This window comes from Acartia tonsa, chromosome 8 (genome assembly GCF_053477335.1).
Source record: "Acartia tonsa isolate MP-2025a chromosome 8, ASM5347733v1, whole genome shotgun sequence".
In the NCBI taxonomy this organism is placed as follows: Eukaryota; Metazoa; Arthropoda; class Copepoda; order Calanoida; family Acartiidae; genus Acartia; species Acartia tonsa.
In genome coordinates, this window is record NC_137267.1 from 9,738,512 (window position 1) to 9,755,140 (window position 16,629).

A 16,629-nucleotide genomic window follows, 5' to 3' on the forward strand; every position below is an offset into this window, starting at 1 on the left:
TAATATTCACTATTTAGCAGGGATCTTTAGGGATAAGATAATTAACGATTATTTATTATAGTCCCCAAATAATAATATATATTACCTACTTTTTATGGATTAGAATTTTAGGTTGAAAAATTAAGACACTACTATTTTGAACCAACCAATCAAGACCCAAAGTTTTAAGAATTTTCACATTTCCTTGTGTAAAAAATCACAACTTTTTATGCTGAGAGTAACTTTAAATGTTTGACAAAGATATCCAATATTCACTTTTTTGTCTGATTTCTTGGTTTTTGGACAAAAACTTCCACGACACTTTTTTCCTGTAGGAAATTTCCATTTTAACCCGCTTAGGTAATCTTTTTTTTAACAAAAATAAAGTATCTAAACTTTTTAAATGATATTAATTGTGAAAAGATAAAGATAGGGTTTGTACTAATGTTACTCTGGGTGTTGTCCACGGATACGTAAATAAAAATAGACATTTTCTATATTTGGCCGAAAGAAACTGAATTTTAAGGCTATGTTGCTTTGAAATGCATATTTGAAGATAAAAAAAACGAATATATTCTAATTTGTCGGACAAATAAAAATCCTACGGGGTAATAAAGTTTAAACTATCATTTTTTGGGAGAAATTGTGTAGGGTAAAATTGTCCGCACTCTACTTAACTACAAGTTTGGTTTGGCATAAGTAAATGTCGTCTTACTTAATAAGTATTTCCTTATCTGAAAAATGATGCCTTTACAGTGAAGCTTCATATAGGTCTAGTATACATAGAGTACCTCCATCCCCCCAAAAGAAATAATTTTATGCTAACACATTCCTTGATTTCGTAGCCTGTGTACAACAAATTTACAGTATGTTTGTCTGTTTCTGCCTTAACTGATATGGTTCTCCTTTACATGGTAGCTTCTCGTAGATCCTTGGAAGGCTTACAACTTAATTGGGGGAGAGGGTAAGGGGGCGGGGTAACACCACACTCCCAAGAGAAATCAACCCTGAACAATTACTCTCATCTCACCAGAAGATGTTAGTAAATATCTAAAGGAATAACTGCAAGTAATAAAATAGGATAACAAAAAAATAAGATTTATTTCATAGTTTTTGACAAAGCAATAATAATGCAAATTCACATAGGTAACAAGAGATTTTTTAGGATTGAGGAATTATATAAACATTTTTAATGTTCTATAATTCTCAAAATCCTTTTTTTGTTTAAATAAGTTGTGCCCCATAGAACTATGGGACCAAGAAGTAGCTTAGAATGCTACTCTATAATATATATGAATAGATGGATTAGGAGCTTGACTTAATTTCTTGGATCTTGTCATGGACAGTCTCATCCTCTGCAAGCTTTGTATTGAGGTACTTGAGTGCAGCAGCACGCACAAGACCTTGCTGTTCCTCAGTTCCGTAGGTTGTCTCAAATTCCAGCCATTTAGCGAACAGTGGTTTCATCTTCTTGGCCTAAAATTATGAAATTCTATATAAAATCTATGGAGTAACCTACAATTAAGAAACACTGAACTTAAGAAATATACTAACCAGTAGGGTTAAAAATATATTTTTCAAGTATTACCAAGTTTTTAAAAGTGGAAATCTAAGATTAGTAAAATTTTGCACAACTGATAAGCTGCATTACAAGCTGACCCGTAGCTCTCATGGAAGCTTTTCAATTATTATTACATCAATCGTATCTAGAGTTTCGCCAGGGACAGACGGGAATATACGTAGATGACATCTTCAAATTTTTTTTTAGAAAAGCAAATATTGGTCTTAATAAAAAACATTAAACTTTCAAAATTAGATAAATAGGATACTTCTTTCATAAAAATAAACAAACCTTTAATCCGAGGGTAGAAATTCTTGTGTAAAGAGCTCGTGTAGCCGGGATGTCTCCAATTCTATATAAAATAAATATTACAGATTAGAAGTAATTAAATATTTTCTATTCAGTTATTACTTAAGGTTAGGTTATATTTGGTAATAGATTAGGCCACTGCAGCTCTGCAGGGGTTAAGCAAAGGATTAAAAACCTAACCTCTTTCCCATTATCAATTTGTTAAAAAAATAAGGGGGGGGGGGGGGGTATCAGTGCTTAACGGGCCCTTTGTGTAAAAACACCCACAAATTAAATCTTAATTGTTAGCCACTTATTTGTTCAACTTCAAAAAAATAGCTGTGATAAACAATGTCTTATGTTGCAGGATATGGCCTGGAGATGAACTGTACTTGGTTGCTAATGTTTTATATATTGTGTTTTATTAGTTAATGATCAATAACATAGTTTAATAAATAAAGATCATGTTTTATTATGCTTAATATTAAATAAATATGTTACAGATGTTTTAAGATGAGGTTTAGTTCTTTACTTAATATTTGTCTTATTACATTTTAGTATACAAAAATGGTACAGAATGTTTAGATAGTCGCGCCAGCTGTTTGTCACCTTTACAAGGTGTTGTACCTCTATATTTCATAGTTTAATAAGCTGACCCATTCTTAATGAAAATTCGTTAAATTAAAAATAGCAAACAGCTGTTTATACCTGGTCAGCTGATCAGCATAGCTACGCCAGATGTCAATTCTTTTAGGGTAGGTGGATACTAGTTTTTCATACATCGTTTTTCCTAAAAAAAAAGTGTGGTGTTATTAAGTCTATAAAAATACTTTATACTTGATGATATTACATGTAATCTCTTTATTTTATCACATTCCATTATTTCTTAAAGCAATATTTGTATAGGTATATCCAAACATTCACAATTAGCTACTAGTTATTATCCTTATACTAAAGTAACATGATGTTTGTCTGTTTGTTTGTGTGTCTGTGTATCTTTGTGTCTGTACCGAAGGATCTCGCTAACCGCTGAACCGATCGGGTTCTCCTTAACAGGGTAGATTCTCATGTCCCGGGAAGGTTTTTAACTAACCACCCTCCCAAGAGAAATAACCAAAAAATCGAAAATTTTTAAAATATATGGGAGACTTCAACGTAACATAAAGAAGTAACGTAGAGACTTTAACAATATAAACATCTAAAGTGCCACTAGAGGCCTCTAGGGGCGTACCCGCTAGTTATGTATATGTCTCATGTTTATTTTTCTGTGAGCTTTGCTTAAAAAAGAAAACATACCTCTTTCTTGGTCACCATACTTGAACTCAAGCTGTGCAAACTTGGCTGAAACATCAGCCGCGTCCCTAGTCTCCAGGTTCTTCAGGGCACGTGTGAATACATATCTACCATCCTCTACACGACTGTGCTTGAAGAATAACAGACCATACCTACCGATAATGATAATTTTTAATCTTTGTTGATAAGACGAGAAAATAAAACTGAAGAAATATCTAGAAAAAAGTTTAGAAATGTTACGTAACACTAAAAAGCTAAACTATAAGATATAATATAAGAGTATAAGGATCTGTATCTGTGTGTCTGTACCAGGGTTTCGGATCCGGATCCGGAAGGATCCGCATATTTTCGAGTCCAAGGATTCGGATCCGCAAAAAATCCGGATCCGGATCCTTGGACTCAAAAAAATGCAGAAAAAAGGGAAAAATCTACCTAAATTTATATACAATCTCAGACATTCTCTTGATGAGAGCCAATCTTTAAGGTTTAGGGTCAGACTTGAAAATTAAAAGTATTTTTGACTTCGAATTAAAGAATAAATATTTTTGAAAGGTTTGGTGATTTTATTTTTATTGTCAAGGATCCGGATCCGGATCCGCACTGACCAAATTTTGAGGATCCGGATCCGCAAAAAATCAATGCGGATCCGAAACCCTGGTCTGTACCGAAGGAACTGCAAAACCGATATGTTTGTCCTTTACAGTGTAGCTTCTTGTAGGTATTGTACAAAATGATTAAAGATAATTTAATTGATTTTATTACCTGACCCAAACTTCTTTAACTTTGGCAAACTTTCTGGTCAAGGTTTTGAAAATTCTTTCAGCTTCTGGTACTTTGCTTGATTTATCAAAAATATCCGCCATTTGGGAATATACTTTGTATTCGTCGTTTCTCTGGACAGCTTCTTTCAAAACCTAAAATTACAAAAACGTTTAAAAATTGAACTGGTTCTCTATTGTATAATTATACAGGAAAGATTACATTAAATATTTGTATATTCGGGGACTAGGCACGAACGAGACCAAGTGATTCTAAGCACCTTCCAGCAATGATTTCGAATGTTTTTTTTCGTGAATATATTAGGGTTATTATATTTAATATCATTATGTCGATTTACAACATTAAGTTTTACCAAGGTTTTACATGAAAAAACTTTGAAATGCGAGGCATTTTTTGAATAAAATTCATCAAATGTTTTGTTGAGTTCAAACTGCTGTGACATAAAAGTAACCCTTTTCAATGAAAAATTTTAATTATAAAAATGGATGTTAACTTGTAATATTGTAAAGAGTTTTAGTAGTGTACTTATAAATTTACGGCATTTGAATAATAATATGTTTAGGTGTGTTATTTAATTTTAACTCTTGAATTCAATAAAACATTTGATGATGATATTTTGTCAAAAAATGCTTAACATTTCAAAGTTTTATAAATAAAAACCATGGTGAAACTTAATTTCTTTAGTTGCTGTAACTATATTAAACATGACCCTAAAATATTCCACACAAAAAATTTCAAATCAATGCTGGAAGGTGATTAGGTTCAATCCGGTTAGGTGTAATACGAAGGTAAAAGACATAACAAATTAAATACTTAGTTTTTTTTATTAAAAGAATGCTTACCTCATCTAAAGAATCCGAGGTACCAAATGCATTTTCCAGATTAAGCCAAGCAAGATAAACATTCAAAATTTCTGTTTCTTCTCTACAATATATTTTAAAATTAAATGGGTGAAGATTTTGATTTAGAATATAGTCATTTTTGTGTTATGTGTATTATCCTAATACAAAATAAAAGTAATAGTCTGTGACTGTCTGTATGTAGCAAAAGATCTCGCTAGCCGCTTTGGTTTACAGTATAGGTTCTTTTTGGCTTTGGGAAATCCCCCTTAAATATGTTTCTTTTCTTTATAAAACTTTTTTTTAAGTTGATGGTTTTTAATATGTGCTGTTAACGGCAGGTGTCCTTCTTTGATAATATTCTAAACAAAGGGCGCACAAAAAATGCAAATAAACACAAATGTGACCATAATCGAACCACATCTCAAGAACTGTAATGATTAATCTATCCTAAACAAAAACACATACCTACCTACCTCTATATTTTTCTATCAAAACTATTTTTAGCACAAATAACATACCTAAAGTTGATTCTATTGACAGCCGTCTTTGCAATTTCCCTGGCCTGATCGTACTTGCAGGATTGGAGGAAATGTGCCATGTATTGAATCCATACCAAGCTGGAGTCGGGACTAGAGGCCATAGGCGTCCAAGGGGGGGGGTAATGGGCCATTTGGCACCCCCAAACGATTTTGGGGGTGCCGTAGGCACCCCCAAAATTTTGTGAACAATACCCCCCCCCAAAAAAAAATTACCCCTACCTTGGGGGTGCCGTAGGCACCCCCAACGATTTTGGGGGGGGGTATTTACCCCCCCAAACCATTTTGGGGGGGGTAATTACCCCCCCCCAAAATAAATGTTCTTTAAAAAATTTTTTTTGGGGGGGGTATTTACCCCCCCCAAATTGAATGTTCTTTAAAAAAAAATTTTACTGATAGTTTATTTTAGGATAGGTTATATTGGTTTAGGTGATTGCCCCACATGGTTAAGCAATTGGCCCCCCGCAGGGGCTAGAAACAGGAGAGAAGCTTGTGTGAAAAAAACGAAGAAACGCCCCTTAAAGAGCGTTGCCACAAAAGGGACTATACCCCAATATAGTCCAACCAGTTAAAACAGTTCTTAACCATGATAACAAAAAAATTTAATAGTTTGATCATGTTTTATTTGCTTGGGCCTTCCTAAGGGCTAAAACCATCCCGGGGATCTATGATGTAATTGTAAAGCACTGAAGATTCCATAGAATAGATACCTAACTAAATTAAATATTTCATTAAATAATGAAAAAGAATTTCTATAGGCGATTTCTTTTGGGAGGATGTCAGGGTGTCTCAAAACTAGTTATAAAACTTACCAGGACCTATAAGACGCTTCACTTTAAAGTATAATCATATTGGTTCATTGTTTAGTGAGTTAATTATTGTATTTTTATGTTCTAAAGAATGAGATACTACTATATATTTGAATAGTAGTGGCGCCCTTAGCATCTAAGAACTCGTGTTTTCTAAAGGGTAAAAAGGGAGGAGAAAAATAGCCTAAAACCACTCAAAGGATTGACCTATAATAGTGTGGAACCATCATGGGATCTATGTGAAGCTTTCCTAAAAAGGAGAACTCAGTATTAAAAGTAATGAAATCTGAAGCTATAGTCAAATAAACCTTACTTACTACTTTATGTTATAGGATAGTACTTATTAACTTAATAGATTTGGTAGGTGCTTTTTTTACATAATTAAATTACCCCCCCCAAAAATTTTACCCCCGGGGTAAATTAGTTTGGGGGGGGTAATTACCCCCCCCAACAGATTTGGGGGGAGTATTTACCCCCCCCAACAGACTTTAGGGGGGGTAATTACCCCCCCCAATCAAATTTTACCCCCGGGGTAAAAATTTTGGGGGGGGTAAAAAAAAATTTCGGCGCGCTTCGCGCGCCATTTTACCCCCCCCAAACACGAATTACCCCCCCCCCTAAAATTTTTTACCCCCCCCAAAAAAAAAAGCTTGGACGCCCCTGCTAGAGGCAACTAAAATAAAGAATACTTGTTTCTCGCATCGTATCATAGACACTGGACAGCTTGCCACAGATATTGAAATGAAAAATTATAAAATTAAAACCAGATTTATTAACCCCGCAGGCTCAGTCTACCAAAACTGGTAAACTTGAAAGGGAATATCTAGCAGACGAAGATTTTTGTTCAAGTTTAGTCACATTTGACTTCCAAAATTTTACACTAAATCACAACGTTTTATAAAAACGGTTTGTTAATCGTTGTCTTAACAACTTTGGGGTCTTTTCTTTAATTTAGATTGATTGGTCCATTAAGTTAAGTGTCAAACGTTTCAACCTATAATTGTAATCTACAGAAGGGGAAATTTTGTGCATCATTAGGGATATACATAAATTTATTGGCAATTGTCTTATCCCTCTAGATCCCTTAAGATATTACCTGTTCTTTCAAACTCTTCTGGTGTTTGTGGTGGAAGATTTTCTCCCTGTACAATCTTGTTCTCCTGTCTCACTGCTTCCAACTCTTCCTGTTTGCGCATCTGCTTAGCCTCCTTCTTTGATATCCTTCAGCAAAATTTTGTTTTAAGCAAAGATTTTCTAAAATGCACTTGCAAATTGCACCATTGCACATGTCTTTCTTATACCCTGACCATTCGTTTTTCAAAACTATTATCCTAAATACTTAATAAATTAAGATGTCTGTCTGTCTGTATGTATTAATGTAAGTCTTTTCCGCTATGATCTCGTATAACTGCTGAAGTGAATTTTTTTGTCAAGAGTACGTAAGTTTTAGATTGGTTAGAAGGAAGGGGAGTTGTAAGGTTTTTATCTGAAGCTAAAGATCTCGGGAAATGCTGAACAGAATAGGTTGTACAAACTTTCCGAAGAAGCTTATTGATGTGGTTTTTGGGGGCTATTTTTAATCGAAACCGCCTCTCCCCTAGATTTTAGGGGCGAAGCAACTAGTATCAAATAAGACGGTCAATGAAGTCTGGAAGAATCTAAATACCTGGTCTTCTCCTTCTTTTTACCATCAGTCTTTTCATCATCCTCATTATCGTTGTCACTTTCACTCTCCTCATCTCCCCAGATAGATACCTAAATGTTAGCATTGGTCAGTGATCACATATATAGGAAAGGATTTATCATTACTTGGATCTTACAACAGATTTTCATGTTCTACAATATGAACCTTGTAGCGGGATAAAATAAAGATATCCCTCATTACCCTCCTGCTGGATAAACAAACTAACAAATAAATAACAGGGGAAATAACAACCAAAAATGACGATAATTTTTTCTCTGTCATAATATCAACGCATATTCTACATCCATTTATATTGTGATGATTTTAGGGATTTTATAAAAAAATAAAAAATAAGTGGTTTGGGGAAAAAAATTTAAAAATCAAAAGAACTGAAAACATGTCCTCTCTCACCCCTCCACCAATTTTTTTTTGAATTTTTACCCCCCTCAATTGAGAAGCTTGGACGCCCTTGATTCTTGGCCTTGCTTTTAAATAAATTTAACTCTGCATGGCCTAAATCTGCGATGTCCTAACCCTGCGGGGCAACGCAGTACCCATCATAACCTACTCTGTGTGAAAGCGTCAATAACTATTACCTTGCCCCAAGCAGGCAGAGTAATCTTATTTGCACTGAAGTCCCATCCAGGATCCTCCAGAGCTGGTTTACTCGACGCAGCGCTCACACTCGTATCCAGAACAATATCGTCCTTGTTATCCTCGCTGAAGTCCATGTTAACACCTACAAATAAAAACTTAAATTAAAAGATATCTCGTTAACCGCTGAACCGAAATGGTTAACCTTTACAGGGAATCTTTATATGGGCCCAGAAAAGGATCACAATTATTTTAGGGGAGGGTACCTCCACCCTCCAAAGACATATGATCACACATATAGAAATAATAACAACCAACCGTTTTTTATTTTACAATATTCCTCTTTAAGTTTAAGGGTCGACTTCTCCCCTACCGTCAAGTGCCACTAACGACACATATAGATTAGCATTGCTACTATACTACTTGAAATAATAACCTGAGCTGAAGGTGGTATCATCGACCTCCTGTTTAATTTCTTTTTTGATGTATTTTTCAGCAGCTTTCTTCCCGAGATATTCCCGGTATACTTCGTCAGGAATTTGAATGTGGGGCAACTCAGACTGAACATTAATGATTATGATGATATAAAACTTATCATATAATATTGAAAAGTACATTTTTTATTTTATTTTAAACTTGGAAGGGGGGGGAGGATCGGTTTCAGTAAAATTACAATCCTATTATATAAAGTAGTTGAATTTTTTTTTGTCTGAAGCTTAAGATCTCAGCAAATACTGAACTGATTGACTTCTCCTTTTAAGGGAAGCTTCACTTAGGTCCCGGGATGTTTTATGCTATTAAGTCTTTAAATTTCATTATTGTGATGGTTTTTGGCTATTTTTTTTGCCAATTCATACAGATCCCCTAAATACTAGAGGCGCAGCCTCTAGTATTTAATATTATGTTAATTATTTGCCTAAGTGTATCTTCTCTTTTACAAGACACTTGATAAGGACAATATTAGTTTGCTATTGTAGCCTAGGGTTACAATGCAGGCATCTTAAGGGATAAGACATTGACCGATAAATTGATGTACATCCCAAAATGTTAATAAACAAAATTACCCCTTTAGCAGATTACAATTAGTGGTCGAAACGTTTGGCCACTCAACTTAAACAACCAACTAATCAAAATTAAATAGAATTCCCCAAAGTTTTTGAGCCAATGAATAAGAACTTGTTATAATAAAAAGCCCATTGTTCCCTCTTTCTCTCTGGTTGAAATGTAATTATGTGGCCCTCTAAACAAAACAAATGCCTCACCTTTATCTTCTTCTTGGGAACTACTCCACCTTAAAAAGAAAATAATCATAATTTTTTAACACTGCATGTCTTAAAGGGGACTTCTGAAACCATTTTTGTTTCTGTTCTGAGATATTTTTGTCGAAATAGTATCAAATGTTTTGTCGAGTTCAAAGTGAATAAAAATATCTCTACAAAAATATCATTAAATGCTATAAAAGGTAGAAGTACATTAATCTGTTAGATTATTAAATATAACCATCTAATTTGATAAATATAAAGACATTAATGCGCATGCTGCTGCTATGTCAGATGCTTCTATAAAGTCTTTCATTATAACAGCAAACTTGAATTTTGAAATAATAGTCTTTACTTTTCTTGTCATGAATGAGCGAGCAGTAACTCCCAGGGGATGAAAATTGAACTTGAAATTTTCAAATCTAATTTTCTCAAAAATTAGATTGTGTTGGATTTTCTGGTTGACAGATAATCATATGAAATCTACGCATCATGTATTGCTAGATTTCAGTGGTCTAGTTAAGATTGGGAATTTTTATAGTAATGAACTGTGCAGAATTATAAATGAGGTAATACAAGTCTTTAAAACTTACTTTCTTCTATGTCTCGTTTTCTTGTGATAATCTCCTGTTCATCAGTTCCTATTAATTCTCTATTTCGGGTCTTGTACTGAAAACATACAGTATGACCCTCGAAAAAGTATCTTTAAGGGTATACAGCCCTTATTTCTTAATGTATCATAAAAAATAGCATATGTCCTTGTTCTCTGTACATTTCCACACAAGTATATATAAAAATTTTAATTTTACCTCCATTAACACCGGAGATTTTTAGAGCTAAAGTTTTGAAAAAGTGACTGAGAAAAGGAATTTTTTTTTGTTTCCCACTATTTTTGGATGGTTACATTATGTCTTTCTGGTAACTGAAGAATGATAAACAAAGAAAAACGAGTTAACTAATTATTTCTTTTTTATTTCACCAAAAAATTAAAATTTTTAATGGCAAAAAATACTACTGAATGAATTGATTATTTGCAAATTTCAGGATATTTACTTACCCTTATTTGTCAAAAGGATTAATTATGACAGTTGCTCCGCCCCCTTTTTTGACATCTCAATCACTTAATAGGGGGTTAATTAAGCTTTTTAGACTAAAAAATCATTATAATGTAATTTTATTTTCCTTATAACTTTTTTGTTATTAAAGTTAGGATTATGAAACAAAAACAATTTTCCTGCTATATTCATAAAGATTTATTTGGTTTTTTAATCTAAAACAATTTTGCCTCATAAGTAAGTTTTTCAAAATATCATTACTCTAAAAAGACTCAAAAAATATGTGTAAAAAAATGCTATTAACTCAAAACCTAATTTTTTTATTTCATTTTTGTATAAAGTTTCTGATAGTAACAAAAATAATAGAATTTCTATCTTAATTTTGCCAAAAAAGTCGTTTTATGTTAAAAGTTACTTTTTGCTCAGTCACTTTTTCAAAACTTTAGCTCTAAAAATCTCCAGTGTTAATGGAGGTAAAATTAATTTTTTTATATATGCTTGTGTGGAAATGTACAGAGAACACGGATATATGCTATTTTTGATGATACATTAAGAAATAAGGGCTGTATACCCTTAAAGATACTTTTTCGAGGGTCATACTGTATAATAACATATTTAGTAACTTAAATATATGTATAAAAACAAGGATGACAACATCCATAAAACCGAAGTTTAGAGATGGTAGGACAAACGAACATTAAAACTTGTAGAGTGTCGTATATGAGCAAGGAGGACATAAATAAATGTGTAAGTCTAAACAAAATTGTATGCAAATTAGTAGCAAAACTGTTAAAATACTGGTTAGGGACATACTTAAATTTTTAAGACTTCATTATAGGGATGCTTGGCTTATAACATTATATCATGTTGTAATAGGAATCAGTATACCAAAAATCAGATAAATAGGAAAATTGGATCACATTAAAAATTGTTGTTAAAAATGTTAAATGATTTAAATGGACGAACGAGCATTCTGGTAACAATTAAAGAGTTCTAAAAGTTTCTAAAAGAAGCTGTAATTTGATAAAAAAAAAAAAAAATGGCTAACCTTAACAGAAATCTCAATAACATTCCTTCTTGTTTCTTTGTTGTCTTCATCAATCTCGTCATACAGATCAGGAACATAAACTATTTTACCTGAAAAATTAGGTTTGTCAGTACCCAGTCAGGGATCATAAGGGATAAGACAATGGATAATAATAATTCCTAATGACAATTAACAATATTACCCCGTCTGTAGATTAAAATATTTTTTTTTATTGAAAAAATTAGACCACCCAAAATTGAATATAAGTACCAATGTGAGAATATGCTTTTAAAACTTGCTGTATAATTTACAGTCTAATATCCCCTCAATCCTAAATATCTTAAAATCAACTAAAATAAAGGTATTACAATCGTTTCAGTCGTATTGACGGACAGACAGGCCTCATATTTGTTTTAAAATTTTTGACTAAGAGAGGGGTAGGTTTCTGGTAAAGGTTGTGTTATAATTTAAAGACAGTAGTAGAACGATAAAAATTTATGTTAACTTTTAAAATTTTTTTTTCTATATAGTTATTTTCAATAAGAAATAAACATTTAGTGAATATTATCGTTCTACTACTATTTTTAAGCCTTAAAACACACACCTTTACGGATTCTACCAGAAACCTACCTCTCTCTTTCTGACTAACCTTTGTTTCTTGGTGGGTCCATGACATACATGAGTTGAAGATTGAGCTCAGTTCTGGTCAACACTATCTCACCTTTCAACACGGTACCAACCTAGACAAAAATAAATATTTTTAAAGTGGGGCTTTTCAATAATTAGGGTCGGCAAGTCTGTCTGTCCATAACGGATAGCTCTTATCCTAAAGTATGTTTGTCATATCAATTTCAAACTTGACTTAGCTTTAGAAAGGATAGCAATTCTATAATCAATACAAGAAAGTTTGTAAGTCCATTTAAAACACGATAATCTTCGTGCAAAAACAAATTTAACAACATAATGATTAGGTACTTGACTTTATGAATTTCAATTAAAATGACTGTGTATTAAATATATTGTTATTGTCAAGTCTTAAAATGCAAGTATCTCCGTATTAAGCATCCTGTAGGTTATTTAAGTAAGTTGGTATAGATCTATTAAGAAATTTTTGTTTCTAAATATAATGTTTATACAATGTGTTTTTTTTTATGAGAACTTTTTTGAAAGCAATTTTACCCCACTTAAAGTTATCTGAATTTAATGGTTAATGGCTTATTCTCTTCGTTTTTTATAACCATTAAGAGAAAAGCAAAAAAAGTACAGTATATTCAAAAATCCAAAACTTAGGTTTCAGCGCATTTTTCTTATCCTCAAATCTTCTACCCTTTGCAAGAATGGAGGGAGTACTTTGGGGGGCCAGTACTCCCTCCCTGGTTGAGATATTCCCTTCAAACTTTAAAATTTTCTAGTACATGTCACAAATATTATCAATGTTTATCTCAACTTTGAAGCGTTTTGCAGCCATTCTTGCAAAGGGTAGGAGATTTGATCAAAAAAAAAATGCACTAAAACCATTTTTAGATGTTGACACCTAAGTTTTGAATTTACTGTACGAAGAGAATAAGCCATTAATAATTAAATTCTAATAACTATAAGTGGGGTAAAATTGCTTTCAAAAAAGTTTCATAAAAAAACCACACTGTATTTCTTAATGCTTGTCCAGCTTTTAAGACAAGTGACTAGATGCTTATTTGTAGGAATACAGTAAAAATAAAAAACCAATATCGCCTGTTGATATGCCTTACATTGCAACTGTTATAAAAAAAACTATGATTCAATTGTCATTCAAAACTATTTTCTTGCCAACAAAAAATTAGATAGAATAAAAAAAAGAATAATACTTACCCCAAGTCCAGTATTATAAGTCATGTCGTTAGCTTCTATGGCATCTAACCGAGGCTTCACCAAAATTTCATCACAACAAACTTCCAACACTCCAGTCTACAATAAAAATAATGGTTAGGTTAAGTTTAGCGCCACAGGGTTAGAACTAGGGTTGGCAATCCGTATCCGAATCTGGGATCCGCCCAATTTTTGAATTTTTGGTCAATTTTGGAATCCGAAATCCGTTTTTTAATAGCGGATTCTTATTCTTAATTGGTAGGCTAAAATTAGCGTCTTGAGTTTTTTCTTTCAACTCCCGCTTTTTGAAGGCAAAGATTATCATCATTATATATAAAATCTTTTAAAATCTGGTTCGATTCTCGGAAGTAAATTATAGAGAACATATTAATTTTTAGGACATATTTAGCATCCCTAGTTAGAACTTAATACTTAATTTTTTTTCTAAAATAATTCTCAATGAAGGAGACTATCCCCGAACGAGAGCAAGTGATTCTAAGCACCTTCCAGCAGCGATCAATTTTTTTTTGGGGTGAATATACTAGGGTTATGTTTAATATCGTTACATCAATTTAAAAAAATAAGTTTCACCATGGTTAGTTATTTTTTGGCTTTATACCATCAAATGTTTTGTTAAGTTCAAACTGCTGTGACACAAAAGTAAACTTCTTCAATGAAAAATATTAGGTAATTTAGAATAAGGGATGGTAACTTTTAATATTGTAAACAGTTTTATTAGTGTAGTTTCGTAATTTACAGAATTTAATAATGTTTGGGATGTTATTCCAATTGAACCTTCGAACTCAACAAAACATTTGATGATATTTCATCAAAAAATGCTTAACCTTTCAAAGTTTTATTCATAGAAAACCATGTTGAAACTTGATTTTTTTAGTTGGTATAACTGTATAAAACATAACCCTAGTATATTCACAAAAAAAATATTTAGTATTACTGCTGAGAGGTGCTTAGAATCACTTGCTTTCGTTCGTGGATAGCCCCCTTTGCTATATTTTTATTAAATAAAACAATGACTTATTTGGATTCGTTTCTAATTTTAGGATTTTTTTCGGACGGGGGTTGGGGTGAAATGAGCACTCTAAGAAAACAACCCCAAAGGCAGAGACCCCTTTTGTCTGCTAACTAATTGCGTTTTTTTAAGGAAAATGGCTGAGTATATACTTCTGAAGATTCTTTAGGTATGAAGAAATGTTAAACATCTATCTACACTGCCCCCCCGCCCCCCTTACAAAAAGCAATCAAAATAATGGCCAACTGAACATCCCTGTATCCCTCTCTGTTACCTGATAATCCACAAAGAGAACGAGAACTTTAATATCCGTGTCTGGCTCTGGCTTGTTGTGGCCATAATTACTGGCAGGGGCCAGACCTGTCACTCCCCCTTCCAACTAAAACAGGTATTATATTAGTGTCAAGCTCTGGCTTGTTGTGGCCATAATTACTGGCAGGGGCCAGACCTGTCACTCCTCCTTCCAACTAAAACAGGTACAGAAATTGATAAAAAGCATATATATGGATATTTTGAGCGATTCTTGCATATCCTGAAAAATGTTTCTCCAACCGTCTAATATTACATTACCCCCCCCCCCCATTCCCTCTTATGAATTTACATCCTTCCATCCACTGACCATGGAGGAAAGCATTGACCAATATTAGATTAAGAAACCTAAATTGACGACAATCCATTCTAAATTCAATGCAGGTACAATAATGTCATGGCAATAAGTAAATATCAGCCTGTCAAAATTTTTAAATTTAGATAATTGTTAGTTACAATACCTAGTCAATGTCGTGTTTAAACACAAAAAATAAAGGAAATGAATAGACAATGAAATACATATATGGAGGGAGGGGGATAAAAGGGTGATTTGGACCCCACTTTTAATAAAGATATAAAATATGGGAATATTACCCCTACCCCCTCTTTAAAAGAGGGGGGGGGGGGGTGCCTTTTGGAGTACCGATTTCTTTATTAGGTGCAGTAGATAACATGTTAATATCTAAATGTATTTTAAAATAAATATCTAACCTAAAAATTTAATTAAAATGTTAATTTCTGATACCTCAAGTGTTGCGCCCATGTCAGTGACAGATTTAACCTTAGCATCATACACCATTCCAATCTTAAACTTGGACAATCTTTTGTTCTTCTCAACTTCACTGAAATCAAAATAGACTTAAAAAACGCTTTCACTTAAAATGCCTTGTTGCTTACCCCCCCCCCCCCACCATTCTTTTAAAAATAGATCTAAAGAAAGGTGTGTGGGGGGGGAGTGGATAGTAAGTTTTTTCATTACTTTAGGTCGGGTTAGGTTATTTTGGATGGTCTCCGCTGAGCTTGGCATGTAGGAAAGAAAATTCCCTCTTTCACTTTTAATTTTTTTAAAATATGAAGTGTGGAGGGGTTAGCAGCAGATCTATAGTATAGATGTATATACAGACAACTACCTCCCTCCATTTTTCAAAGACATCTTTCGTCTGCTTCTATATTATTTTCTTCTACATGGCTATGTTAATATAAGCGACACTCCATTGGTTGATTTTCAATGGCCCAATAGAAAGGTTGCACAAGGTTGTTACGATGGGGAGATACAGTTATTTAACCCTTTCACCCTCTAGTGTTTTACTCTAATGGGTTAGCAGTGTTCATCAGGCACTTTTTGTAAACACACCATTTAAACAAGAAAGCAACATACATAGAGAGCGAAGCAGCTAGTAGGTATTACAGTAATTATGAGGAGCTGCAATATATAGTTAAAGATGATTGCAAAAAGTTCTTACCCTAGATATCTAAAAGTTTCTACGAGTCCTTTCAAATATTCTGTAGAGTAGTTTCTGGAAATGTGTTTTTCTCCCTAAAAATATAATGTTTAATGTTAATGTTAGGAGTGTTTTCACTTTGCATACAAAACAATAATATATATGTTTTTCGACTGTTAAAAGTTTACATACGAGAGTTTTACGATCTGTTGCATTTAAAGCTTCCGCAAAATTTGCATGCAGGGGTGTATATTCTGCACAAGATTTATTTTTTTCCCCTGCTGCAATTTTTTTAT

General features: G+C 33.1%; 2 protein-coding genes across 2 annotated transcripts in view; both read right to left on the minus strand.

Annotated features, from left to right (window-relative positions):
• Nucleotides 1-1,061: 1,061 nt before the first annotated feature.
• LOC145325962 (protein RRP5 homolog) lies at nucleotides 1,062-5,415 on the minus strand. The gene is made up of 7 exons (XM_080168985.1): nucleotides 5,262-5,415; nucleotides 4,744-4,825; nucleotides 3,884-4,035; nucleotides 3,125-3,273; nucleotides 2,537-2,618; nucleotides 1,832-1,892; nucleotides 1,062-1,455 (listed from the first exon to the last, which is right to left on the minus strand). The coding sequence occupies exons 1-7, from the start codon at nucleotides 5,411-5,413 to the stop codon at nucleotides 1,285-1,287; spliced, it is 849 nt and encodes a 282-aa protein (XP_080025111.1). The 5' UTR covers nucleotides 5,414-5,415; the 3' UTR covers nucleotides 1,062-1,284.
• Nucleotides 5,416-6,705: 1,290 nt separating this feature from the next.
• The window catches only part of LOC145325689 (protein RRP5 homolog), a 48,130-nt gene continuing 38,206 nt past the window's right edge, over nucleotides 6,706-16,629 (minus strand). Inside the window, exons 28-40 of the mRNA XM_080168644.1 lie at nucleotides 16,355-16,428; nucleotides 15,637-15,733; nucleotides 14,857-14,961; nucleotides 13,556-13,651; nucleotides 12,357-12,447; nucleotides 11,729-11,817; nucleotides 10,219-10,294; nucleotides 9,629-9,657; nucleotides 8,803-8,926; nucleotides 8,369-8,511; nucleotides 7,755-7,843; nucleotides 7,185-7,309; nucleotides 6,706-6,761 (exon numbers count right to left, since the gene is read on the minus strand). Of these exons, the coding sequence (XP_080024770.1) occupies nucleotides 6,706-6,761; nucleotides 7,185-7,309; nucleotides 7,755-7,843; nucleotides 8,369-8,511; nucleotides 8,803-8,926; nucleotides 9,629-9,657; nucleotides 10,219-10,294; nucleotides 11,729-11,817; nucleotides 12,357-12,447; nucleotides 13,556-13,651; nucleotides 14,857-14,961; nucleotides 15,637-15,733; nucleotides 16,355-16,428 (1,194 nt within the window). The remainder of the gene's footprint in view (nucleotides 6,762-7,184; nucleotides 7,310-7,754; nucleotides 7,844-8,368; nucleotides 8,512-8,802; nucleotides 8,927-9,628; nucleotides 9,658-10,218; nucleotides 10,295-11,728; nucleotides 11,818-12,356; nucleotides 12,448-13,555; nucleotides 13,652-14,856; nucleotides 14,962-15,636; nucleotides 15,734-16,354; nucleotides 16,429-16,629) is intronic.

Excerpts from the sequence above, each read along its gene's own strand:
- LOC145325962 (XM_080168985.1), bottom strand. The coding sequence starts at position 5,413 with ATGGCCCATTACCCCCCCCCTTGGACGCCTATGGCCTCTAGTCCCGAC. Across the intron at positions 3,274-3,883 it reads GTTAAAGAAGTTTGGGTCAG|GTATGGTCTGTTATTCTTCA; the intron begins GTAATAAAATCA and ends CATTATCGGTAG. Across the intron at positions 1,893-2,536 it reads TATGCTGATCAGCTGACCAG|AATTGGAGACATCCCGGCTA; the intron begins GTATAAACAGCT and ends TATTTTATATAG.